This window comes from Ranitomeya variabilis, chromosome 4, assembly GCF_051348905.1.
Source record: "Ranitomeya variabilis isolate aRanVar5 chromosome 4, aRanVar5.hap1, whole genome shotgun sequence".
In the NCBI taxonomy this organism is placed as follows: Eukaryota; Metazoa; Chordata; class Amphibia; order Anura; family Dendrobatidae; genus Ranitomeya; species Ranitomeya variabilis.
Window position 1 is genome coordinate 534,115,146 of NC_135235.1, and position 27,917 is coordinate 534,143,062.

The 27,917-nt window shown below is 41.2% G+C and overlaps 1 protein-coding gene across 1 annotated transcript; it reads right to left on the bottom strand.

Annotated features, from left to right (window-relative positions):
- Positions 1-1,737: 1,737 nt before the first annotated feature.
- Positions 1,738-23,086, bottom strand: TNS4 (tensin 4). Its single transcript, XM_077252415.1, has 13 exons — positions 22,928-23,086; positions 16,395-16,910; positions 13,356-13,740; positions 12,614-13,008; positions 12,441-12,527; positions 10,972-11,085; positions 9,448-9,540; positions 9,287-9,364; positions 8,934-9,002; positions 8,347-8,515; positions 8,182-8,250; positions 4,207-4,233; positions 1,738-3,285 (listed from the first exon to the last, which is right to left on the bottom strand). Exons 2-13 carry the CDS (start codon positions 16,870-16,872, stop codon positions 3,144-3,146), a joined length of 2,106 nt encoding a protein of 701 aa, XP_077108530.1. The 5' UTR covers positions 16,873-16,910; positions 22,928-23,086; the 3' UTR covers positions 1,738-3,143.
- Positions 23,087-27,917: the final 4,831 nt, after the last annotated feature.

Consider the following 27,917-nt stretch of genomic DNA (forward strand, 5'->3'; position numbering starts at 1 on the left):
GGGGAGTGCAGCGCCCCAGAGTCCTGGTCGTTGCAGTACTGTGGATCCGCCACTATGGGGAGCCATGGTGCGTTCGATGGCACTGAAGGAGTTCATCTGACCAGGTATCACAGACACCAATATGTTTCACAGCAGGGCCTCCGGGGGGAGCTAAGGGTTCTATTCATTAGGCCACTCCCCACCATAGTGGGTAAACTGGGGGTCAGGCAGGAAGTTAGAAGAGAAAGCTGACTGGATTGAACGAAGCAACACCTTGTGGCAGAGGGTGTTGTGGAGGAAGAGACAGTAGGGTCTCTGTCAGGGGTGGGATCCTGACAGAGGCTTGGCATTAGAAAGAACGTAACGGGACCGTGCCTGCTCAGCATAGCGGCGGTGCCCAAGAAAGGACTAGAAGCGAGATAGATTGTGCTGAGTGAGAAACGAGATCAAGCAAAAAGGAGAATACCAGTAGGGGTCATGCTGTAGGACCGGAGCAACATCCTACTGAGGCGCATTACCGGTGGCTGGAACGCCGAGGGAGTGGAATAGCATACAGCTTCAAGCCATACTCCAAACAGCGGCAGGGCAGTCAGTTTAAGGCGGGCTGTCTACCACATATCACCTATGAAGTCTTGGGGGGCAATTGCGGGAGAGGGGCGTCTCTAGGGTCCCGGAAGAACTCCAGGCCTACCTGACAAACGGGTGCTGTTCCAACCTGAATAACAGGGAGGGATGGAATACGAGAAGAACATCAGTGAATCGAGTTGTGAGGGAACTTAAGAAACAGACACAACAGTTGTGGGGTACTTTCCGTGAGCACAGCAGGGAAGGACTACAACACATAGCGCTAAGAAGGAGGGCACTGATTTCCACCTGTGAGGAGAACTCTGGAAGTGCCATCGGACCGACCGGACTTGCGCAGCCTGGTGAACCGTATTCTGGACTGCGGACTGAGAGATCTCCAGTAAAGAGGTAAAGAGACTGCAACCTGGTGTCCTCGTTATTTACCGCGACCTGCACCCCACAACTGCACCGCTACACCACCGTTACTGCACCATCATCATTGACAGACAGGGCCACGGACCGGGTCTAGCCACCGTGACAACCCCAGGACTGAGACCCAGAGGCCCGGCTCCGGATACCCCTAGGCCCTGCGGCGGTGTGGGGGCGCTCCACATACCCCCAGCTAGGCGGTCAGGAACTTGAATCTGGTGTCATGCCCCTGGTAGGCTGTCAGGAAGATGAATCCTAGTGTCATACCCCAGGCTAGACAGTCAGGAAGGTGAATCTAGTGTCATACCCCGAGCTAGACTATCAAGAACGTGAATTTAGTGTGATACCCCCAGCTAGGCTGTCAGGAAGGTGAATTTAGTGTGATACCCCCAGATAGGCTATCAGGAAGGCAAATTTAGTGTCATAACCCCAGCTAGGTTGTCAGGAAGGTGAATCTAGTTGGTAAAACCTAATAAGAACCCTTAGAGGACCATGCTATTTGTCATAAAATATGTAATTTTTTTACCTGGAGAAAATGCAGCTGTTCTGAATCTGGCATCCATTCCCACTTGGATAAAGAGATTACACTTTTATACAGCAAAAAGTGTGCCATATTTCAGCAACTCAGAGGCGAAGGAAATAAAGAAATACAATGCCAGATTCAGGAGAACAGCGGCAATTGCAATTAGGCAAATGTTACATGTTTATGGCAAGTGACAGGTCCTCTTTAAACACATAAGCACAATGAAAAAAGAACCAGTAGGATGATCGTCAATAGATATTTAATAATCTTTTGATTAATCTGTACAGGTCTATGTATCAGACGAGACGAAGAAAATAGGCAAAATGACCGAACCGTCAATGAGAGCAGGTATGCAGCATCCCAACCGTTCTAGACAAGATTTATTATCCCTACAATGTTCGTTTATACAGATAAGATTTTTCAACTACACATTTCAAAAATATTTCTAATACAAAATATAATAAACTACAAAAATATAAATAATATAAATCCAGTAAATACAGTCCAACATGGACAAAGTGCAATAGAAAATAATGATACACGAGTCTTGTAATGGAGTTGTTTGGGTTGGACAGTAGTATCTCATATAGGGGGTCATTATGGGAGTGATCCCACAATTAGCTTGTACTGTAGAGGAAAGCTTCAGTGGAAATACTACGACTGGCACTTAATATTGGTTTCTGTGGACACATGGACTCAATGGGGGTCAGAAATGGGTTTCCTCATATACTAGCTCAACATACCAAAAGCTTCATGGGTGATTAGTAGGTTTGCCTGCAGAGTGTTGGCAGTACTATGGAACTGTCTGGACTTAGTGTATAATACTCTATATGTCAAAGACATTCCCCCCTCTATAGGCACTAAGAATACATCCGTATGGATCACGCCACATTTATTCAATATATATATATATATATATATATATATATATATATATATATATATATATATATATATATCAAAAATGAAAAAACCCTCCATGGGTGTTTAGTTCCATACAGCACACAGCTGAAATATGGCCGTATGAGGATTGTAAATACAGTTGTACATTGGAACTTTACATTAATAGCCATTAATTCTGTAACTAGCCCTTTTAAAAAGGCTTGCACTCACCTTTTACATTCCTAAAAAGTAATACTGATCATTAATGTAATGGCATAAAACCAGAGCAATGTGCAGTCTACACCGTAGCCTCTAAGGACAAGAAGGAGAACCTTTGATGGTTCCCTGCACCTTCATCCATGACTATTCTATGCGCCCCTGCCTTGAACCGATTTCTCCAATAATACCATATCGTATAAATGCTTAAAACATTCCCTCAAATTAATTTACAATGATAAGGCATTAACTTTGCCTCTTAAAATACCAAACGTGGCAGAAAGGCATTTAGGTGGTTCATCAATATCCACTTAGTGTCATCACATCGAAAAGTGATATCTCTAACTTCCATTAAACTGTGAGTCTGTTGGTTCAGTCCTCGCATCATTGGTTCTATAAGACATACTATAAATAAAGATATTATAATGGTGGTTCTGATGAAGCCAGGTCCGACTGCCACACATTTCTGGATCCATAGTTTCCGGTTCTTGAACAATATATGGATAGTCCCACACATGAGCTGCAGCACCACTAGTGGAGGGGGCAGGAATTACACTCTCTCTTGCTGCTGTATCAGGTTCGTCAGATAGGTAATCAGGGGTGAGGCAGGTTGAATGACGTCATACTCAGCAAATACATGGCACACATTGTCCGAAGGATCTGATGGATTCTTTGCCACAAAACCAAATATCCTAATGAGAAGAGAGAGCTGTCATGAGGAATAACCTTGATTTTAAATACTATCAGCATCAAATAGCGTGTATAGGTTTGTTAAGAAGTAGTGATGATAAGATCTATGGGTTTTTTTTTTTCAGAAACAGTGCCACTTTTGTCCACAGGCTGCGCTTGGTATTGCAGTTTAGCCCCAGTGACTGTAAGGCCATGTCACACTAGCAGTATTTGGTCAGTATTTTACATCAATATGTGTAGGCCAAAACCAGGAGTGGAACAAATAGAGGAAAAGTATAATAGAAACATATGCACCACTTCTGTATTTATCACCCACTCCTGGTTTTGGCTTACAATTACTGATGTGAAACACTGACAAATACTGAACATGTGAACATGGCCTAATGGGAAGGAGCTGCAATAATGCACACAGCCTATGAGCAGATGTGGCGCTGTCCCTGGATAAGGGTAGATCCTTTATTTGTAAATGTGGACAGCCGCAGAACAGGAGTTGTGGGCAATAATTCTGGATCTCATGCTCCTGGATAAACATTTGTCGTCACAAATATTGATAGATTCCGTAGTCCCCTAGATCATTTATAATCCTTGTTATCTGCCCCATTGGTGATTTCCCCCCTGGTTATGGCCCGCTTCTCGAGCACGAGTTATGTAGTATATATTGGGAATAATTTCATTTGTTTTGGCACGCTGGCTCTTGTATCTCATCCTTGGTTTATACAAGAATGTCTAAGTATTTGTCAGATTCTGGCCACAGAGATTAGAGTTACTTGCACCTATTCGACTATCAAGTAAAAGGCCGGTCTAGATTAGATAACAAATCGCCCAAACTGTCTAATATAACCCCATTGTAAATGAGTCTCATTGCATGTTTAGTCATTGAAGTAGAAGAAAGTTTCTGTAGTTTTATCTGCACACTGTCTTACCTGGAAGGTCTGCACTGCTTCTGCCATCTGAAAGAAATGACATGTACATGTAAGTATGACAAGTCAGAGGGCTCCCTCTACTGGCAACTAAGCAGTATTACATCAATAAGAATCCCCATATACATTTTCTAGTAAGAATGAAAGGAAACTTCAGACTATAATCTACAAAAATCCTACATGAATATAAACTGCAAAGAATGAGGATGACTTGTAGACTTCACTTTCCTCCTACAGTGGAATCCCTCTTGTTCTGCCGACAGCTAGTTATCTTGACTTCATGCAAGCTCATCTTTACTAATGAAAAGTGGGGTAAAAGCGATCTCTGGCAGTGGTTTACCTTCTGTAGTTACCAAGGATCGGGCATGTTGACATACAATATGCCTAATCCTTCATTTCCCTTGACATTGGCCTTCATGGTATGGCTGGTACAGCCCTAAAGCAATCCTCAAATTTGGACGACTTTTATCTAATGTGAATAACCACTTTTAGAGACCTATGTGTTAATATGTGCCCAATTATGTAGTGATATTAAAGAGACGGTGCACCACTGTACATTACTGGGCATATTTGCCATTCATGTCCGTCCTATAGGATCTGCTATGGTAGCCAAGCAATAGTAAGACATTGCTGACCATACATGGTACAGGTTCCTAATGTCATGTTATATTTAATTGATGAGTGCTATAGTGTGGATGACACGATGATGCGCACAGCACAGTCTGGCGGTTGTATTACTCACAGCTTGCTCATTTACTTTCCTTCTAGCTATCCTTTGTGTGAAGTGATGGACTCCACCCTTGTCTTGCCCCGGCAAGTCCTCAGATTACAGCTGACACCCATCATCGTGCTTCTACCTCCAGATTGAGTATTGTGTGGTCATATGACATTGTTACTCATCATCCAGCTCTTGCTACATCCCTCATCATTGCCTACATGAGCCATATCTCAGTTATCAACAGGTATCGCACCTTAAGTATTGTGAACAAATATTATTTACCTGGTTACTATTTGTCCCTAACAGTCATGACCAATCTCAGGTTTTCAGGCTTTATCCCGGGGAAACTACTTTTTGTGACAAAGCAGATAGATACGTGCTGGTGTACTTGCAGTTTCCTGCCTGAGGCAGTCATTAATATAATGGCAGGTCCCTGTCTGGTGTTTAAAATTTATAGGGAGTTCTCTCAAGCTTGTTGTTCAGGAGAGCACCACCCCTCTGCCTCCTGGCTTCCAGACGTGTGCTCCTAAGATTTTTACAATTATATATTGCACAGTGGTATTAATTATGCACTATATACAGCTCTGGCAACAAATTAAGAGACAACTGTAAAATTTTCAGTTTGTCTGATTTTTCTCTTCACAGATATATTTTTGAGTAAAATGTAAATTGCTCTTTTATTCTATAAACTTCTGACAACATGTCTCCGAATTTCCAAGCACTAAATTTTGTATTTTTTTTCAGAAAATGAGAAATGGTCAAAATATCAAAAAAATGCATTGTTTGCAGACCTCAAATAATGCTAAGAAAACAAGTTTACAATCATTTAGAAACAATACTAATGTATTAACTCAGGAGGAGTTCAGAAATCAATATTTTGTGGAATAACCATGATTTTTAATCACAGCTTTCATGCGTCTTGGCATGCTTTCCACCAGTCTTTCATACTGCTTTTGGATGACCTTATTCTACTCCTGCTACAAAAATGTAAGCAATTCTTCTTTGTTTGATGGCTTGTGACTATCCATCTTCCTCTTGATTACATTCCAGAGGTTTTCAATGGGGTTCAGGTCTGGAGATTGGGCCGGCCATGACAGGGATTTGATGTGGTGGTCCTTCATCCACCCCTTCATTGACCTAGCTGTGTGGCATGGCGCATTGTCCTGCTGGAAAAACCAGTCCTCAGAGTTGGGGAACATTACATGAGCAGAAGGAATCAACTGTTTTTCCAGGATAACCTTGTATGTAACTTGATTCATACGTCCTTTAACCTGCCCAATTCCAGCCTTGCTGAAGCATCCCCAGATAATCACCGATCATCCACCAAATTTCACAGTGGGTGCAAGACACTGTGGCTTGTACGCTTCTCCGGGTCTCCGTCTAACCATTAGATGACCAAGTGTTGGGCAAAGCTGAAAATTAGACTAATCAGAGAAGATTACCTTACTCCAGTCCTCTATGGTCCAATCCTTATGGTCTTTGGCAAAGTTCAGCCTGGCTCTCCTTTGCTTCTCATTGATGAAAGGCTTTTTTCTAGCTTTACATTACTTGAGTCCTGCCTCTAGGAGCCTGTTACGAACTGTTCTTGCTGTGCACTTCACCAGAGCTGCTATTTACCCCATTCCTTTTGTAGGTCAGTTGATGTCATCCTGCAGTTGCTGAGTGACATTCGAATAAGATGACGGTCATCCCGGTCAGTTGAGAGTTGTTTTTGCCCTCTGCCAGTCTGTAGCTTTGTTGTCCCCAATGTCTGCTGCTTGACCTTGTTGTAATGGACTACCCTCTTAGAAATTTTAAGGATGGAGGCAACATGATTCTCATTGTATCCCTCTGCTAGTAAAGCCAGAATTGAGCCCTTCTTTTCCTCACTCAAGACTTTTCTTTTCAACTCCTTTGGCATGGTTAAAAGTTATTTTTTCATTCCTATTACTTTTGGGATATTACTAGCACTTGTTTTGCCATCCAGCTTGTCCTATTGCATGAGGATTGTGAACACCACAGCAGGGTTTTTTATACTTTCCTTCGCTAAATAAGATTTGGTTCAGGTCATCACCTAATCAGAAGCACATTAAGTAGAATGAGGTGTTCTCTGGTCGGAATTCAACTGACACTGGAATGGAATGGCTGTCAGACATGTAGAGAAGCTGATTTTTATACAACTGTGAAGTGGTCTTTTAATTTTTGCGAGAGCTGTAGTAGTATTATTTGTGTCCTTCATAATAGTATTATTTATGCCCTGTATCATGGTTTTATTTGGAAATTGTATTGGGGTATTATTTCAGCATGGTATAGGGATACTATTTATATATTGTATAGCAATATATTGGTATTCATTTGCACTATATATTGGTATTATGTGTATCCTGCATAATAGTATTATTTATGCACTGTATAAAACTATTATTTCTGCCTTGTATTATGGTTTTATTTATAAATTGTATTGGGGTATTATTTAGGCACTGTATAGAGATCATATTTCTATATTGTATAGTGGTATATTAGTATTAATTTTCACTATATAGTGGTATTATTGTGTCCTATGTAATAGTTTTATTTAGGCACTGTATAAGACTATTACTTTTGTTCTGTATTATGGTTCATTTATAGATTGTATTGGGGTATTATATAGGCACTATATGAAGGTATTATTTAAGCATTGTATAGGGATAACATTTATATATTACACAGTGGTATTAATTATGCAATATAGAGTTGCATTATTTGTGTCAGGTATATTTGTTTTATGTATGCACTATAAAGGACTGTTATTTCTACCTTGTATTGGGCTATTGTTTATACAATTTTGGGATATTATATACGCACATTGTAGTGATAATATTTGTGCATCATATTATGGTTTTAGTTCCATGTTACAAGTATAGAGGAGTGGGAGCATGAACACAAACTGCCACCGCAAATATTGAGCTATTGATAACTCTACCATCCTTGCTGATATGATCCCGTTAGACATAGGCTATGTTCCCAAATACCTTGGAAGGTAAGTTCAGTTCCACAGCTGCCACTGCCATTAGATTTGACATTGGGAATGCAGTGCTATTATTGACATCAAAACAAAGGACACCATGACAGATAAGGTGCCATTGTTATTTGTTGTCCCAAAAAGGCTTCCGTTGTGAATGGACACCTTGGCACAAATATGAACGGACTGTTATTGCTGCATTTGGGAACATTATTTCTAACCAGTGGTCACATATAGTCCTCCTCCCATCATATGTAGAAAATGTTTGCAGATTACTTACTTTCTGTGCTCAGGATCAACACTACAGAAGCTGAGGGAAGACACAGGATAGTGGCGTCTGAAAAATACCCTGGAAGGTGAAGAGATTCATCAGTCTAGTCAATCGGTCAACCATAAGTCAAAGGAAGAAAGTGCCAAAAAAATAGTGAATTAGTGCAATCCGTACTTGCGTTGAACATCGGTCAAGGTGACTCCTTGGTCTACGGCTCTGAAGTTCACAATGGTTGGGACTATGTGGTCTGCTCTTTGAAAAGTGGTTGTCACAGCTTTGTGGATAGCGCTAGATCCTGTCAGTGTCTCGGTACTGACCGAGTTCAGATATAACAGGTTGCATGCTGGGAGGAATACAGAAAACAGGTTACTTTTAAGGAGCTTACTGACATTAGGTGAGAGTTGGACATTTTTCTTCCAAAGAAAATCTTCTGGTAACCAGTGCTGCCCATAGACATGGAGACCATATTGGATTTCTGGCTTTAGACATAGCTTGTCTATGCAATATACACAATCCTGTTCACCTATGCATTTTATTTTCCAGAAACACCTTCACTCTCGTCCACATATCGCGTGTGGTATTGCAGCTGAAGAGTATAAAGGTTAATCTGCAATACCAGACACAGCTCAAGAGTGGTGGTGTTTCTGATAAAAAACAAGCAGACTCATGTTTTTAATTCTGGACGCCCCTTCAAATAATGATTTTATAAATTGACAGGATGAATGATTATCAGAATCACACAATTAGCTCCTTACATTTACCTGCTGAAGACTTGGACTCACAAACGCCTTCTGGGGAAAAGTCAGAGCTAATGTCACAATCATTTTGACCTACAAAAGGAAAACAGTGGTTATTTAGCCTTCATCAGTTCAGAATACATTTTGTGTTCCCCAAAGGTAAAAATTATGAATAGCTGGCTGAGCTGCAATACCACACATAATACATTTACAGGAGTGGCGCTTTTTTCTAGAAAAGCCTAAAATATTTCTTAGACTTGTACAGCACCTTTGAACAACGCGTAACAATTGAGTCATCATATTACTTAATATTGTTTAAAGTGAGGTTATAATTTGTAATATAATCTGTATTTGAGGAGAGAATTATTTGTACATACCTCTAAGTGGAACGAGCAGCTTGCATGGTAACGATAAGGGGGTGATGGTGTGCTGATATACGAATGCAGGGAGACTTCCTACAATGAAATATAATGTATGTTCAGACTGATGGCCTACAACAATGCCATGGACAGTAAAAACAAACCACATTCATACTCACCAAAATATGGTTCCTCTGCCGCTCCTTTCACATGGACGCCTTTTGACGACGATTCAATCAGGAAATGTCGGACAACTTCATTAGTCACATTACCTGTTAATTAAACAGATTTTAGTTTAGGAGAGAGGAGACTACAACAAAATAAAAATGGAGCCATCCTCGTAGTGATGGTCTTCTTGAGACAGTGGAGACTGGTAGTTGTCTTCCACCATCTCTTCAAATGTGTAGAAGGTGTGTCAAGTGGGCATATTTCCCCAAGTAACATGACAATATTACGATGTCTACAGAAGGCTTAACTTAAGCCAGTCTCAGACTCTTCATGGACTGTACAGCAGTCACTCTTGGCTTTGCTGCCTGCATGGACCCAAATCTGCCAAATAGCAAGACACCAGTGTTATAAATGCACAGAGTAGGGGTGGGAAGGTTACAGATATTTCACTGGGACCTGCAAACTTCACGTTATGTCTTCACTTTGATGATACCTGTACCCTATGCGGCTACTATGAAGATGCAATAAGATATGAATTAAATTCTAGGGAACTGCTCCTTCTCCTACAATGATGATCATAGGCTTTACAGTTTAAGGGTTAATATAGTTATGATTTCTGAGAACAAAACATCTTATTTCTAAAGCCCTCCATACAAATTAGATCAAAGTTAGAAGTACCTGCCAACTACAGTGGGACTAGCCTACCATCTGATATGTATGGGGGGCCTCCCAACCCTCACATAACAGATTTTCATCTGTGGAGAAAGATCGGGCAGTTAATAGTTTTCACGCCCGATCCTTTTGATTACAGAGGAGATAAGCCGTGGCCCTAAAAGTTTGGCAGTGGTGGCTTTTTCCTCTTTCCCCATTGAATAAACACTTGATTGCTCAACCAAGCCGAGCGCTCATGTGTATGAGGGAGAAGACTTCTGAACTTCTAGGACATGAATGGGTGAGGCTTTGTGAGTCAGAAGTGACTCTTGACAAAGTCCTCCTCAAACTTTCACCATTCTAGATGAATGACTAATGTTATCTGACTGTACCTGCACAAATAAACTCCAATTACTTCTCTCATAATTTAGTTGAAAGGACAAAGCACTGTACAAACATCAAAGACATCAAAGTGAAACTGCTACTAGAACATACACCTATAACTGTAATAGAGTATGGGGAAGCCAGCAGTGTCTGTTTACAGCCAGAATGGTGTCACTTAACCCTTACATACATACACCATGCATAGCATTTGGCTGACAACTATTTCTCCCCATCCCTCCATACACATGCAAGCTTATCCAAGCTTTTGGCTTCAATAGGGTATGCGGAATAAGCCCCTGCCTGATGCTCCTGTTGATGACTTATCTCCTTGAAGAACAAATTGGGTGTTGTAATTCAACACACCCAATCCTTCTCTTCTCTAACATCATCTGACGGGAGAAACAAAAGTCCCCCATACACATTAGATGATGTTTGCGTTCAGCTTCTGGGGAGTAAGATTACCATATCTACCCAATGTGGACCCATGAAGGTAAACTAACCTGTCTTTAATGGCGGTGCTGGAACTTTCACTGCCAAACCAAAGCAACCACGGTAGGAAGTGCTGTCCCGGATGATGAATGCTCCAGGCTCTTTGTCTTTCAGCAACTCAATGGCTGTTATTAAAATGATAGAAAGTCCAGGATTAGATTACAGTAACTTTTTTGACATCTATGACAATACATTGACTTTTTCATGACCAGAAAGTCCAGTTTTAACATTTGTTAAACCAATCTCCTTCTGCTTGGTAGTAAATTGAAGTCAGAAACCAGGTTTATTCAGAACCATAAATATGCAAAAAATAGCCTGCCTCAATGATAATCCAGCTGACCTCAATTGTAACCTTGCACATGAGGTGATAAAAATGGCATATGATGATATGAATCTCAGTAGTCTAGCGAAGAAGAAAAAAATGTTGATCTTCAGTGGAAATGTACTGAGAATTTACTCATGGGCTTATCCATTCCCAAAAAATAAAAATAGCCAGAATAGGAAGTGTCACAATGCACCATTCTGCTTAACATGTATATTCATTTCCTTTTTTCTTGGTATTTTATATGAGCAATGCAGGCTAACAACCTTTCACATAGTACTTCTAGTTTTGAAAACAGGAAGATATCATTCTAACCAGAGATTGTGATAATTCTCGCCACCTCCTGTCGCCTCCAGCTCAAAAATATTTCCAGAATCCGTCCTTTCCTCAACCCACACTCTACCAAAATGCTCGTGCATGCCCTAATCATCTCCCGCCTCGACTACTGCAACATACTCCTCTGTGGCCTACCTTCTAACAATCTCGCACCCCTCCAGTCCATCCTTAACTCTGCTGCCTGACTAATTAATCTCTCTCCTCGCTACACTCCTGCTTCCCCTCTTTGCAAATCCCTTCACTGGCTCACAATTTCTCAGCGTATCCAGTTTAAATTACTAACACTGACCTACAAAGCCATCCATAATCTTTCTCCTCCGTATATTTCCACACTAATCTCTCAATATCTTCCCTCACGTAATCTCCGGTCCTCCCAAGACCTCCTTCTCTCCTCCACACTTATTCGCTCCTCATCCAATCGCCTCCAAGACTTCTCCCGAATATCACCCATCCTCTGGAATTCAGTGCCCCAACACATCCGGTTATCCACTACTTTTGGATCCTTCAAAAGAAACCTGAAAACCCATCTCTTCAAAGAAGCCTACAGCCTGTAAAGACCACACAGCCACCTCAACACCATTGGAGCTACTGCAACCCTCGACCTACTGTCTCCTTCCCCATAATCCTGTAGAATGTAAGCCCGCAAGGGCAGGGTCCTCTTCACTCTGTACCAGTCTGTCATTGTTAGTTTTGTTTACTGTAAGTGATATTTGTATTTTGATGTAACCCCTTCTCATGTACAGCACCATGGAATTAATGGTGCTATATAAATAAATAATAATAATAATAATTCCACTCAGAAGATGCCAGATGTCATTTTACCTTGGTCTCTTGTCAAGTTAGGTTTAAACCACTGCTTGGATGTCTCCATAACAAACTTCATGCCAGGCTGTCCATCTTTCATGGAACCTATGTAAAAAAAGATAACGTATAAAAACATAGGAATCTCCACTATTAGTTATTGTCATATCAATGAAAACAGATATGTCACTTACCATCTGAACATGTTGGGATTGAAGATTCAGATGAGGTTTTGCTGAAACTTAAAGCCACTTTTTGGCGATTTCCACCCGGCAATTGTCTAGAAGATTTTGAAGAGATATCCATATTTTCTGGGTAGTGACATCCATTGACCAGAAGGATGGGGATGTCCATGGTAGAGTTGTTCACTGATGGTGGGCAACTGTTGGCATGGCTCTTTGTAGAATTATTTGGATAGGTCTTGAAATATCCAAAACTGCCATTGTGGTCAAAGTTGTTTATATGTGCATTAGGTGATGTTATTATTGGGCTGTGTAAATTAGAAAATGATCCCTGTGAACCAAAAGGACTTTCTGACAACCTTGAATGAAAGTGGCCATCAGTATCATCATACTGTAGGGAGTGAGTACTGTGGAAGCAAAGAAAATAACATGAATAAGAATATGAAATTAAATACTAGAAAGGGTGCTAGTGTGAAATATGTCCTTGCTGGGAACCAGTGGGATGCCATCAAGGCACTATGTTCTGGCCAGGGCATTTAAATACTATACTAAAGACGATGGCAATGATAGCTTTGCTATGACACTATACTTGAAAGTACATCATCCTTTATTGATTACGCTATATCAGTGATGACTGGTGATACTATCAAAAATTGATTTGCCATTCTACTGCAATGGTGCTAAAAAGGAGTTAAAAAGCCCATGTCATAAAAACATTTCAATACATTACCCGTTATAATTCAAGAATGCTCACCTTCCCAAAATATAACTGGTGTCTGATCCAGGGCTGGTGGACATGGAGGCTTCACTGGTGCGGAATGAGGGTCTTGTTTGGTATGTGTTATCTGAGCCATATGAAGTAGATACAATCTGATTTTGCTGATTTGACTTTTGACGTGGAATAGTAATAGTTGCGGTAGCCGGATAGGATCCTCCATTCAAAGGACGTTGGGGATGATCATGGAGCACATGTGACTGTGGCTCACTAAAAATTAGGCTACCACTAGGGCTTATGCTTTCCGACTGTGTTCCCCGAGCAATCAAGATACCCTCACTTTTTGGGGTGGGACTTGAAGATCTTTGTATATTTTCATGATGACAAATCACCTTTGGTGGATTTACTTCAACACACTTTATCTCTAAGAAAAAAATAACAGTATGTTGACTTCTAGACATTATGTAATGTTACACTTCTCCTTTCCTGCATAGAAAGGTTGTTCTGCTTCAGATTTTTTACTTGCTAGAACAGAAGCAAAGTCAAATATAGATTAACGTCTAGTGCCTGAAGCCAAAACGACTGAATTCCTCCCATCTAAAGTGGAGTCAAGTAAAGCAAATAACATGTTATTATATTTGTTCAAGCTGAAACCCGATTGAAAATACATGAACATTGGGCGTAAAGAGGTGTAGTCAAGAGAGATATCTGTCCACTAACTAAGACATGTTGGCAGCTTAAAAGTTTGCTCACAAAAACTCTTATGAAGATAGCTAGAAAGTTAGAAAACCTTATAGGATATGTGTACACTTTTTAGTTGAGATCCGTTGATGTTCTTCAAATATCCGCAAGTAGTATGTTCTAGTCACCTTAGATATTATTATTCTATCGTAGGTAAATACTACAGATAATGGCCCAAACCAACATAAATGAGCTCTCTTTGAGACAACCACCTAAAATTGCATTTATTGGTGATTTTCTTAAAGATGATGCCTAGTGTGCATTATATAGGGTGGACCTGAAAATCTGTCACGGGAAATATGGTCTGAAAAAAAGGGACGTAATTGAAAAGTTCTTATGAACAACTTAATATTTTGGAGTTTTCTGCAGATACATAGACAACAGTGATTATTCCCGCAAAATCCCTCCAATTTCAACAGTAATGTTTTCATTACGCAACATACCAGATCTAGCCTTATTTAGCTAAGCATGCAAACCCAAGACGCTAATCCTACACTGTCTACGTATCCTTTGACATCATGGACCACTCCCGCTCCTGAAGGCATAAACCTGGGATATGACGGCTGTTTTGAGGATCTTTACATAAAGGCAAACATTTTCTTGTATGTGCTGCCTCACTGGGATGGTCTGATTTAATCAGAACAAGCAAGCCTTGCAGGCATCACATTTCATAATGATCACAAATATAACAAGTCAGTACTCAGCTCATATTTTCTGCCAAACCCTTGGGAGGCTGTATAATTTGTTTGTTGCGTCTGGCAGTAGACTAGTAATAGATGTAAAACTAAAACATTATTCCAAAGCCACATGAAATGTATAATTCAGTTGTGTCATCTCAAAGGAGGTCCATTATAATGTGCACAAAGGAAAAAGTGGAAATTTCCCTTCTGGGCTTTTCTTATCTAAAATGTGCATACATTTGACTAACATTGTCAGAGATAAGATTGCCATCAATTTGCGAGAGGTAGCAGTAAGTGTTTTGGCCTGAGTTCTACTTCTGTCACGGACGTGGTTTGTGGAACCACTGTGCCACGGACCGTGGAGAGCCTGGAGGGGCGTGACTAAGCGAGCAATGGACTGTTCACTAGAGCCTCTGATGGTGAGGTTAGACTTGGCTCCCGATGCACGCCAGGTGCCACTCCAGGACAGACCAATGGACACGCAACAGCTGGACCCAGAAGGATTGACTGGACGGAGCAGCAGGTAGAGCTTGTATCAGAGTGTAGCTGACAAAGTTCGCATCCGAGTGCAGCTGGATTAGTACTTAGAGTGCAGCAGGCAGGATTTGCATCTGAGTGCAGCAAGCAGGATTTGCAGATGAGTGCAGCAAGCAGGATTTGCATCTGAGTGCAGCAAGCAGGATTTGTTCTTAGAGCTCAGCAAACAGGACTTGCACTGGTATGCGACTTTTCGTAAACAGGAAGGTTGCTCAGGCACCTTCCCCAGTGGGGAGGAAGCAATTTATACAAAATGCCTCAAAACCATTGGCTGGGGAAGAAATAGCAAGTGCACACTCTGGCCCTATTAGGGTATGTGCACACATTGCGGATTTAGCTGCGGATCCACAACGGATTTTATGCTGCGGATTTGCATAAGTTTTCCATGCGGTTTACAGTACCATGTAAACCTATGGAAAACCAAATCCGCAGTGCACATGCTGCGGAAAATTTTGCATGGAAACGCTGCGGTTTATTTTCTGCAGCATGTCAATTCTTTGTGCGGATTCTACAGCGTTTTACACCTGTTCCATAATAGGAATCCGCAGATGTAAAAACGCAGGTGAAATCCGCACAAAAACAGCGGTAAATCCGCAGGTAATCCGCAGGTAAAACGCAGGGCGTTTTACCTGCAGATTTTTCTGAATCCGCACGGAAAAATCTGCACACGAATCCTCAAAGTGTGCACATACCCTTAGAGGGCGGGAGCGAGCGTGTGCCCTTAGAACATGACTAGAGACCCGGCTGGAAGTGCTGCTGGGAGCATGCAGAGCATAAGGAAATGATTGCAGTGCGGGTGAGTGAACTGCCTGTCAGAGCAGGGACCCAGCGTGGTGCTAACACATTCAGAGTTCCAAATATTGGGTACTCTCATAATTGAGTTGATCTAGCGTATCTCTTGGTACCAGTATATGTGACCATGCCTGAAACTAATCTTGGTGCAAAAGATGTGTTTTGGAAGTGATTAAATAAGGGTTCCTCTAATGTTAGGTTTGTATTTTTTAGGTACAGATGTCCATTCTATTCCATAGGTAATAGTACATATCATTTGAATTTTAAGAACAAAAATTGATATTCAACTTAGGTCTTGTTATTTAACTTTACTTTATAATTTTCTTACCTGGAGAATTGGTAACTTTGGTAGCAACTGGTCTACTTGGGGAAGAGTCAAGTTTTTTCTTAATCAAGTCAGAGTTTACAGGCAAGGGTTGAAAAGTAGGATCTAACTGTAAAATGAGTTGGTTCAGGTTGTCTATGGAGATGTCCAGTGATGGAGATAGAGGATCTCCTACATTGCAGACCTCAGCCTCTGATGGTTGCTTTGCATTCATTAATTTTATACCATTTTTTCCTGGTAAAGGTTGGTGGACATTCATGGATTTGTGTCCACCATAAGGAAGGGTCTCGGCCAAATTGTGACCATTTACTTGTGATGTCATCTGTTCGACGTAGCTCTCTGAAGTGTAGTAGGAACATTTTGAGGAAATCGAGATCCCTTTTGGATGAACAACTTGTCTGAGGCCACTAATATCATCTTTGGGTGCCATACATACAGTCTGTCCAACTCTTAACACATGGGTGGGTATCACTTGAGACATTGTGTTTTGTTGTATGTCTCTTTTTAATGAGAAAAATCCTAAAAGGAAAGAAAAAGTGGCTCATTATAAAGTACGCTAACTTCAACAAACTCCTAACAGCTAAAAGAATGATGTATAAATTCTAAATAATTACGTATATCTATCTAACAACCAACCTGGGAATGTATGCAACAGAAAAAGAGGCATAGCTTTGTTTTTGGCTGGGTTAAAACCCAGAATTGGACTGGATTATTGATGCTGCTAAAGAATAGGGTGATCTCCCACTCCACCCGTCCATGCCTGGAGCTGTCTAGGTAAGCTCATTAGGAACCAGCTGAAGATGCATCTTAAAATGCTGCTTTGGTACTCAGGGCTCTCCAGGCCCCGTCTCACTTAGCGACACTAAAGCTATCCCAACAACGATACGACCTGTCAGGGATCGTTGCTGCGTCGCTATATGGTCGCTGGTGAGATGTCAAACAGTGAGATCTTCCCAACGATCTCTGCTGCGATCTCACTGTTTGACATCTCACCAGCGACCTGTAGCGACCTGTACAACGATGTCACATGGGAGCTATTATGACGATTCAGTGTCTGAGTCGTCAACGAGGTCGTTGGTAAGGTGTCAAACACAGCGATGTGTGCTACCCAGCGGGACCTCAACGATCAAAAAAAGGTCCAGGCCATTCCGACACGACCAGCGATCTCACAGCAGGGGCCTGGTCGCTGCTACGTGTCACACATAGCGAGATCGCTACTGAGGTCGCTGTTGCGTCACAAAACTTGTGACTCAGCAGCGATCTCGCTAGCGATCTCGCTTAGTGAGACGGGGGCTTAAGTCTGGGAAACTACAGGCTGTGCCAAGGCCTGTGGGAACCATTATCATCATCAACACAATGGGGGATGGTATGAAATATCATGGCACTTGAGGTGCTGGGCACAAGGCTGAAAGCCTATTAGTGAAAGGACATTCATTTAGTCTACAGTATCTATCTAATCTATCTATCTATGGCATATCAATTTTTGTTATACATAGCTAAAGTTCAATAGTCATTTGAGGTCAGATATTTTTTCATAAATGTGTTTAATGGGAACCTGTCACCAGGTTTTTTCCATATAAAGTACAGCCATCATCATTAGGGCATTTTTTACAGCATACTGGAATGCTGTAAAAAAGTCTCCAATCCAGTTGGCAGATCTTAAATAATAGCTTTACATACACTGCGGTGTGGGTCTGACCGGCATATCTGGTCTTCTTGACCTGGCGCTTCCTCTCTTCTTGCGATCATCGTCCTCCTTCCATGCTTCGTGTGGATCATGCATCCTTCCTCATCTACACAGTATCCTGCATCGCGCTCCAGTGCAGACTCACTCCTACCTACATTGCCGAGGGCAGAGCAAAGTACTGTAATACGCATGCCAAGGTCAAAGCGCGCCAATGACCCGGAAGTAAAGCCAGCGCATGTGCAATACAATATGCTGCTCTGCCTTTAGCCCTTCTGCCCTTATACTTCTGTGAGTATAATAAAAACTATTTTGGGGATCTGCAGACCGTATTGGTAACTTTTTTTCACAGCATTGCTAATAATGGTGCTGGCCATACTTTATATAGCAAAAACATAGTGACTGGTTCTCTTTAAGAGAAAAACAGTTTTATGACTTTTGTAAATGAGAGGGCCTCAGTGCACATTTCTGCCTCCTCAATTACAATACTCCACCTCTCCCCTCATTGTGATTGGCAGCTCTCACTTTGGAGTCCTGTCTGATATAACACCCCAGTGCTGCACATACTGATATTGCAGCGGCCAAACACCCACAGTGCCATTGTGTATGGGGTCAGAGTTCTCATTCTCCTCTCCTGTGTACAGCAGTCGCTCGCTGCACACAGGTTTAAAAAGCAACGCAGCGATGCTGACACAAGAGGGATAAGAATGAGCACAATGTTAGTGTGGGAGCACTCTCATCTCCCGTTCCTGCTCATCACAGCAGCATGCCGCCACCATACACAGGACAGGGAGATGACAGTGTGCACTAACTGACATTGTGCTCATTCTCACCCTTCTCCTGTCAGCATCATCCACAGCTTCTTTTGTAATCCAACTCGGCCCCACCTGTGTCATTGTGTGCAGGGCTTGGGATTTAGACCAGGTATCTCTCCAAACCAAGAGCTGCCAATCACCATCAGGGGAAGGTAGTGCACTGAAATTAAGGGGGCAGAAAGGTGCACCTAGGCCATGGCCTTGTCCAAGGTGCACCAAAGACCCCTTATTTACTTACGTAATGAAACTGTAATTCTTAACAGACTTCAAAGCTATGAGTTCTAAAAGCATAAAACATTTAGATTTGGCTAATTAATTGTTAAATTGCTTTTATGGAGAGAGCAGCAACACAAAATATCATGGGTATGAATGGACAGTACACGTCACTTCCAATTGGAACAATTTTGGGATATATGAATATACCCTTAATGGGGTAGAACAGAATTAGAAAAACGTGGCTCCTCTCCAAAAAGGATACCTATCATTTCATATGATTTTAATGGATGCTGAGAATTGTTGCCAATTGTTGTGGGTTTGGGTCCCTCAAAACGCTGCTATGAAGTGCTCAGCTCCTGTACAGGCTCAATAGAAGGTACATTGGTCCAGATACCACTTTCCATTGAGCCCATGCACCGCTCTGTGTGCGCACTCTTGCTGGAGCTGTTCACTTCAGAGTGCTGTTTCAGTTTCTATAACACATAAAACATATTTTGAAATAACAAGTACCATGTAAAGAGGACCTGTAATGATGCATTTTTTTTACCTGGTGTAAATACCACTGGTTTCCTGAATTTGGCATTATAAGTATTTACTTTTTTGCTCCCGATTGTCTTCATCTCTGAGATATGCCCCCCTCTTCCCTGTACATAAATCTAGGTTGTTGTTTTTTTTTGGCCTTTAGAAAACTCCCATCAAGGAGAGTTTAGAATCATGCCCACTTGGCTAAAAAGGCTAGAAGGGAAGAGGGGCCAATTCTCAGTGATGGAGAGGCACAGGAACAAAACAATTAAAAAAGCTGGATATAGGGAAAGCGTGGCAATTAAAAAAAATAAGTTTATGGCGAGTGACAGGTCCTCTTTCAGTAGCCTTTGGGTATGTTCACAATTCATTTTCTGCCTAGAGTTTGGGGGTTCCTCCTGAATCCACTCATTTGAACTGAGTTTGTCTCATTGCAGTTTATACCATTATCGCGGGTTTGCCTGAATCCTTTTTTTTAGGGGGATACAGGCGGAATCCCAGAATAAACCGACCATTCTGCAGCAATGTGCTAACCTATAATTATTACTGGATTGTTATGATTTTCCAATGGAACCAAAATTAGTTTAAAAAAAAGAGCTAATTTACAGACTGTTGAAGAAAAGTATCCTATTGTTTAGGTATGCAGCTACAATGCAGACTTATGTGTCTCCATACCCACTCAAAGAAAACCTATGTGTGGACTAAGGCTGCCGTCACACTAGCAGTATTTGGTCAGTATTTTACATCAGTGTTTGTAAGCCAAAACCAGGAGTGGAACAAATAGAGGAAAAGTATAATAGAAACATATGCACCACTTCTGCATTTATCACCCACTCCTGGTTTTGGCTTACAAATACTGAGGTAAAATACTGACCAAATACTGCTAGTGTGACGGCGGCCTAATACTGCAATCTTCTACTTTGCTAAACTACAGACAGTAAAATGGGGAACAGATGTAGGGAGGTAACAAAGGAAAACAAGTTTAGGGCCCATACACATTAGACTACAGTTGGCAGAATTCCCCAATATCGCCAAGATAGGCCACCAGTCCAATGTATATGGGGGTCCTCCTTAGTTGCCCTGACAGACGATATTGGAGGAGATTGGGGTCGGGCAGACTGAATATTGATGCCCGTCCCTTTGTCGTTTAGAAGATATGTGGCTGCCAGCACTGTCTAGCTGCGGCTTCTGCTGTTTCCTCTATGAAAACCCATGAGCCCATTGCTGAGTCGAGCGCTCATATGTATGAGGGAGACGGGAGAGATCGTTACCAGCCGAATACGTGTTTGCTCAACAGTTATCTCATATGTATGACCATCTTAAGTCTACACAGGGTTTGCTGCTCCACTGATTCTGGAAAAAGTTCTCTTTTTTTCTGTACCCCTCCATTCCAAAGCTATGCGCCCAGTAGTAAAAATGCAAATTTTCCCCTTTAACAATTCGGCATGTACCACAGAACTTCTTCGACCATTTGCTTATTTTTTTCTAATTTAGACCAATCAAAACACGGTCATGCCCATAGGGAAGTTTTGTGTTATACTCCTAGTTGGTTAAAGGGGAAAATTTGCACCATTATATCCCAGGGGATATAGCTTTGGAATAGAGGGGCAAGAAAGAAAATGAAAACCTGTTCCATAATCAATGGAGCAGCAGCAATCGGAAGAGGCGCTCAGTTTAAATTAAAAATTCGATTGAAAGATCCTCTATAAGGGAAGCTTCACACAACCGTTTTCTCCACATCCGAGAAAAACTGTCCGATTACTCTGATCAGAGGTTGAGCAGAGTGGCATCAGTTTTTCTTGGAGGTGAACAGAAGTGAAAAACTTTCTCCACCTTCTCTATTCTGTCTCCATTCTATTCCTCCTCCATTCTTAAAATTGGATCACATTCAGATGTAATCTGAGTGCAGTCCGATTTTTTTTTTAGTGGACATGTCACTGATTTTATTTTCTGCAGACAGATCGAAAAGAGAAAAAAATAAGACATTTGCACAGCCCCATATAATATCATAAGTACCAATGTTATCAGTGAAAATCAAGGATAGCACTCGTGTGACAAAGTCGGCTGTGTGCACGAGCACCAAGGCTTCATATATGAATTGGTTACTAATTGTTAATAGTGGCCACACTCACAAAGCACATAGAAAAATACATTCTTGGACAAATGGATGATAGATATGAGATAGAGATACTTGTAGATAGATATGGGATAGATAGATAGATAGATAGATAGATAGATAGATAGATAGATAGATAGATAGATAGATATGGGATAGATAGATAGATAGATAGATAGATAGATAGATAGATAGATAGATAGATATGGGATAGATAGACAGATATGGGATAGATAGATAGATAGATAGATAGATAGATAGATAGATAGATAGATAGATAGATAGATAGATAGCTATGGGATAGATAGATAAATAGATATGGGATAAATAGATAAACAGATAGATAGATAGATAGATAGATATGAGATAGATATGAGATAGATAGATATGAGATAGATAGATAGATAGATAGATAGATAGATAGATAGATAGATAGATATGGGATAGATAGAAAGATAGATAGATAGATAGATAGATAGATAGATAGATAGATAGATAGCTATGGGATAGATAGATAGATAGATAGATAGATAGATAGATAGATAGATAGATATGGGATAAATAGATAAATAGATAGATAGATAGATAGATAGATAGATAGATAGATAGATACAAAATTTTAGTGAAGCCGCACCAGAATATTCTGTTTCGATGCCAAGCCTCATAGACATTTATTCAAATTGTTTTTCAATGTAGTGAAGAATGGAGAGTCAGCACTTTACAAATATTTTTTTTTAAGTAAAAAAGTAGATTGTTTATTGGGTCAGGGGTGATGTTCCTGTTCCAGAACAGAATCTTTTTCAAGCTTGTGAAATATTTTGTTATGGAACCAAAATGTCGCCACTGGGCTAATAAAACAGTCCACTGTTTTTTTTGGTGTGCTGCCTTCCTTCACTAGATAGATGTAAAATTCGACAAAAATATTGAATGTAGGGTATCAATGGTCCAGCCTCCCATAGATTGCTGATCATTGGGTTCTAGGCTATTGGAATATTGCTGTATCAAAATATATAATCATTGTCTAAATCTAACAATTCATTCATAAAACTTCAAATAATTGATTTGCATAGAACTATCAAATAATGTATAGGACTAATACTAATCAAAATGCCACAAATGTAACTGCAGCGAAGACATCTATACCTGTAGCCACATATTGTATATATACTACAAGCAGTCCTACCTTTATACCGGAGGCCGTGCTGGTTGTTATGTGTTCGGCAGCAGCTGTCTATAACTTGTCTGAGAAAGCTCTGCCTTGCAGGTTGTATATATAGAGGAAGCCGCACATGCACCCTTTTGCTGCTGGCACAGTCAAATATTTTATCAGCCCTCGTGTGTGACCCAGCCCAACTGGAAGGAGAAGTGTTAACTCTGCCTCCTACAGTCTATAAGGCTTCCTTGTGGCTGTAGGCGGAGATGGAGAAGACAGATACAGGTGTGACACCTTCCTATGTAATGCACCCAACATGGAAACCAATACAGTAAATAAATAGCGACAAGAATAGTATTTATCACCCTATTTCACCCTTCTGAGATATAAGGACTATTACTTATCTGTCAGTGAGTAGCAAAACATTTTTGGGGCCTCACAGAAGTGAAAAAAATAATTTGCGTATTTGAGCATGATATAGATATATATATCATAGATATAGAGGTCAAAGACCTCGCCCTATCTTGGATCTCCTCATACCTTGCCAACCGCACATTTAGCGTTTCCTACTCCCATACTACCTCTTCATCTCGCCCCCCCTCTGTTGGTGTCCCTCAAGGCTCTGTCCTAGGACCCTTACTCTTCTCAATCTATACACTCGGCCTGGGACAACTCATAAAGTCCTATGGCTTCCAGTACCATTTATATGCCGATGACACTCAGATCTACCTCTCTGGCCCAGATGTCACCTCCCTGCTCTCCAGAATCCCAAAGTGTCTATCAGCCATATCCTCCTTCTTCTCCTCTCGCTTCCTCAAGCTCAATGTGGACAAATCTGAACTAATTATCTTTCCTCACTCTCGCATATCTTGCCTACCTGATCTATCTATCAAAATAAATGAAATCACACTTTCCCCTGTCCCCAAAATCCGCTGCCTCGGAGTAACCCTTGACTCTGCCCTGTCCTTCAAACCGCACATCCAAGCTCTCGCCACCTCCTGTCGCCTCCAGCTCAAAAATATTTCCAGAATCCGTCCTTTCCTCAACCCACACTCTACCAAAATGCTCGTGCATGCCCTAATCATCTCCCGCCTCGACTACTGCAACATACTCCTCTGTGGCCTACCTTCTAACACTCTCGCACCCCTCCAGTCCATCCTTAACTCTGCTGCCCGTCTAATTAATCTCTCTCCTCGCTACACTCCTGCTTCCCCTCTTTGCAAATCCCTTCACTGGCTCCCAATTTCTCAGCGTATCCAGTTTAAATTACTAACACTGACCTACAAAGCCATCCATAATCTTTCTCCTCCGTATATTTCCACACTAATCTCTCAATATCTTCCCTCACGTAATCTCCGGTCCTCCCAAGACCTCCTCCTTTCCTCCACGCTTATTCGCTCCTCACCCAATCGCATCCAAGACTTCTCCCGAATATCACCCATCCTCTGGAATTCAGTGCCCCAACACATCCGGTTATCCACTACTTTTGGATCCTTCAAAAGAAACCTGAAAACCCATCTCTTCAAAGAAGCTTACAGCCTGTAAAGACTACACGGCCACCTCAACACCACTGGAGCTACTGCAACCCTTGACCTACTGTCTCCTTCCCCACAATCCTGTAGATTGTAAGCCCGCAAGGGCAGGGTCCTCTTCCCGCTGTACCAGTCTGTCATTGTTAGTTTTGTTTACTGTAAGTGATATTTGTATTTTGATGTAACCCCTTCTCATGTACAGCACCATGGAATTAATGGTGCTATATAAATAAACAATAATAATAATAATAATAATAATATAGCAGTATTATATGCAGCAGTGTAGGGATATTATCTGAGAATATTCTGTAGACATTGCATTGTGGTGGTGTCACTGAATGGCAGTATTGGGTGGTACCTGGTATGTGGGTTCTATTTGGATACTGTATTGCAGTAGTATGTGAGCAACGTATGGCGCTATAAATATAAAACGATCCCACTTGTGCTTCGGTGAGCCTGAAAAGTTAAAGCATGACAAGCAATGATTTTCCTTAGTTCTTCCACCCACATTGATGGTTTAGGCTATGTGCACACGTTGCGGATTAGGCTTAGGAATTTCTGGTGCGGATTCTGCCTCTCCTGGCAGAGAACGCACCTGCAGATTTGTCGGCGTTTTTTGTGCGTTTTTGCGGCGGTTTTCTTGCGGATTTGCTGCGTTTTTTACCCCTGCGGTTTTCTATAATGGAATGGGTACAAAAACGCTGCAGATTCACAAAAAAGAATTGACATGCTACTTCTTTTAAACCGCAGCGTTTCCGCAGCGGATTTTCCGCAAAGTGTGCACAGCATTTTTTTTTCTCATTGATTTACATTGTACTGTAAATCAATTGCGGATCTGCAGCGTTTCTGCACCTCAAAAAAGCTGCGGATCCGCAGAGAATCTTCAACGTGTGCACATACCCTTAAGACAAACAAATTTTTCATTTTTGCCCTCTGTTTTTTTTCTCGCCTTCTTTCAAGAGCCATAGCGTTTTCATTTTTCCGTCGACATAGACATGTGAGGGCTCATTTTACCATATAATGTAGTGAAATCCTGGAAAAATAATTCTAATTGTGATGAAGTGGTGAATAAAAATGCAAATCCGCCATTATTTCGGGGGGGTTTCGTTTTATGGTGTTCATTGTGCTGTAAAAATAACCTGGAGTTTTGATTGTCCATATCACTTCGATAACGGTGATACCAAACATGCATCCATTTTTTTCTACCGTATTTAAGTGATGAAAAAAATTCTGAATATTGCAATTTTTTTTGTGTTTTGTCGCCATTTTCCAAGACCCAATAAGTTTTTATTTTCATGTATATATGATACTTTGATAACTTATTATCACATTTTTTATGGAGGTGAGGAGACAAAAAAAATGCAACTCTGTCTTTTTATTTATTTTTTTCTCTTTACAACATTTATCGATTGGGTTAACTAATTCTGTACTTTAATAGATCATACTTTTACAAATACGGTGATGTCAAATACATTTATTTTTTCCTTTATCTAAAAGGGAGGTGATTTAGACTTTTATATAGGTTTTATTTTTTTTTAAACTTGGTCTCTTATGAAAGTCATCCCATGGCTGAGCTTCATAGGAAATGGCAGCGACGGGTACGGTATATACAGCAGATTGGTTGTCCATGATTCCGTCATGGGAGGCAGTGCATGCAGACACTGGGAAGTGGTCCATTTAAAAGTCACTGTCAAAGATTGACCCAGGCATGAAAATAGATAACAGCTGTGGCTGGAACTCGGCGCTGGCCACGGCTGTTGAAGGCACATGCCCGCTATATAATATAGCAGGAATCAGCCACGTGTGGACAGAGCTTAGCTCCTAAGTACCCTCCACACCTGAGGATCCCTTCCCAGGACATGAATAAAATGTCCTTCTGCTGGAACCTGTCACTTGCAATAATTATGTGATTATTTTTTTTACCTGTTGTAAACACAACTGTTCTCCTTAATCTGGAATTGTTTTTATTTTTTTGTACTGCACCTCCCCATTCCTGTGATGTGACCGCCTCTACCCTGTGCATAAATCTAGTCTTTTTTTGCCAAGTGGGTGTGGACCTCAAGAAGAATCCCTTAGAGAAGAGTTGAAGACCACACCCCCTTGGCTAAAAGGACTAATTTTACATACAGGGAAGAAAAAGCTATATCTCAGGAATGGAAAGGCGTAGGCACAAAAGAAAAACAAGACCAGATTCAGGAGAATAACGGCATTTACACCAGATGTATTTTGTTTGACAAATTTGTGTCAGGTGACAGGAGGTCTTTTGGGATAATCCTGGAGACCCTCTTTATGTGCAGTATGCCTAAAGAGAACAATATATTTCATTATTATAATATATACAAGACTGTGTCCATGTCACATCCAGTAAGGTAGTCACGTGACGAAATAATAACAGCGTAGTATAGGATGTCGTATAGCAGGGTGACCTGTAATATAACATAGCAGTGTGACTGTATCACATCCAGGAAGGGAGGCATGTATGGGCATTATCACATAGCAGTGCGATTGTGTCATATACAGTAAGGAAGACTGAGACTGCATTGTACTACAGCAAGTCACACAGAGAGAGGGACTACTGACCGAAACACAAAGCTGCTCATGTACTAACAAAAAGCAACGATTGACTGATAGCAGAGTTACAACAGGCTGTAATGTTATTTATAATATCAGACCAGGAGGCAGCTCAGTAAGTGCACTGTGTGGCCAAATTAGGCTACGTTCCCAGGATGAGAATTTGGTGAGATTTTGATGTTGCAGTTTTTCTGCACTTACAGTATAGACCAAAAGTTTGGACACACCTTCTCATTTAAAGATCTTTCTGCATTTTCATGACTATGAAAATTGTAAATTCACACTGAAGGCATCAAAACTATGAATTAACACATGTGGAATTATATGCTTAACAAAAAAGTGTGAAACAACTGAAATTATGTCTTATATTCTAGGTTCTTAAAAGTAGCCACCTTTTGCTTTGATGACTGCTTTGCACACTCTTTGGCATTCTCTTGATGAGCTTCAAGAGGTAGTCACCGGGAATGGTCATCCAGCAATCTTGAAGGAGTTCCCAGAGATGCTTACCACTTGTTGGCCCTTTTGCCTTCACTCTGCGGTCCAGCTCACCCCAAACCATCTCGATTGGGTTCAGGTCTGGTGACTGTGGAGGCCAGGTCATCTGGCGTAGCACCCTATCACTCTCCTTCTTGGTCAAATAGCCCTTACACAGCCTGGAGGTGTGTTTGGGGTCATTGTCCTGTTGAAAAAAAAAGATGGTCCAACTAAACGCAAACCGGATAGAATAGCATGCTGCTGCAAGATGCTGTGGTAGCCATGCTGGATCAGTATGCCTTCAATTTTGAATAAATCCCCAACAGTGTCACCAGCAAAGCACCCCCACACCATCACACCTCCTCCTCCATGCTTCACGGTGGGAACCAGGCATGTAGAGTCCATGCGTTCACCTTTTCTGCGTCGCACAAAGACACGGTGGT

Coding starts and splice junctions, on each gene's coding strand:
- TNS4 (XM_077252415.1), bottom strand. CDS start 16,872: ATGTCTCAAGTGATACCCACCCATGTGTTAAGAGTTGGACAGACTGTA. Junction 13,009..13,355: donor ACCAGTTATATTTTGGGAAG/GTGAGCATTCTT, acceptor TTGCTTCCACAG/TACTCACTCCCTACAGTATG. Junction 11,086..12,440: donor TAACTTGACAAGAGACCAAG/GTAAAATGACAT, acceptor TTTTAATAACAG/CCATTGAGTTGCTGAAAGAC.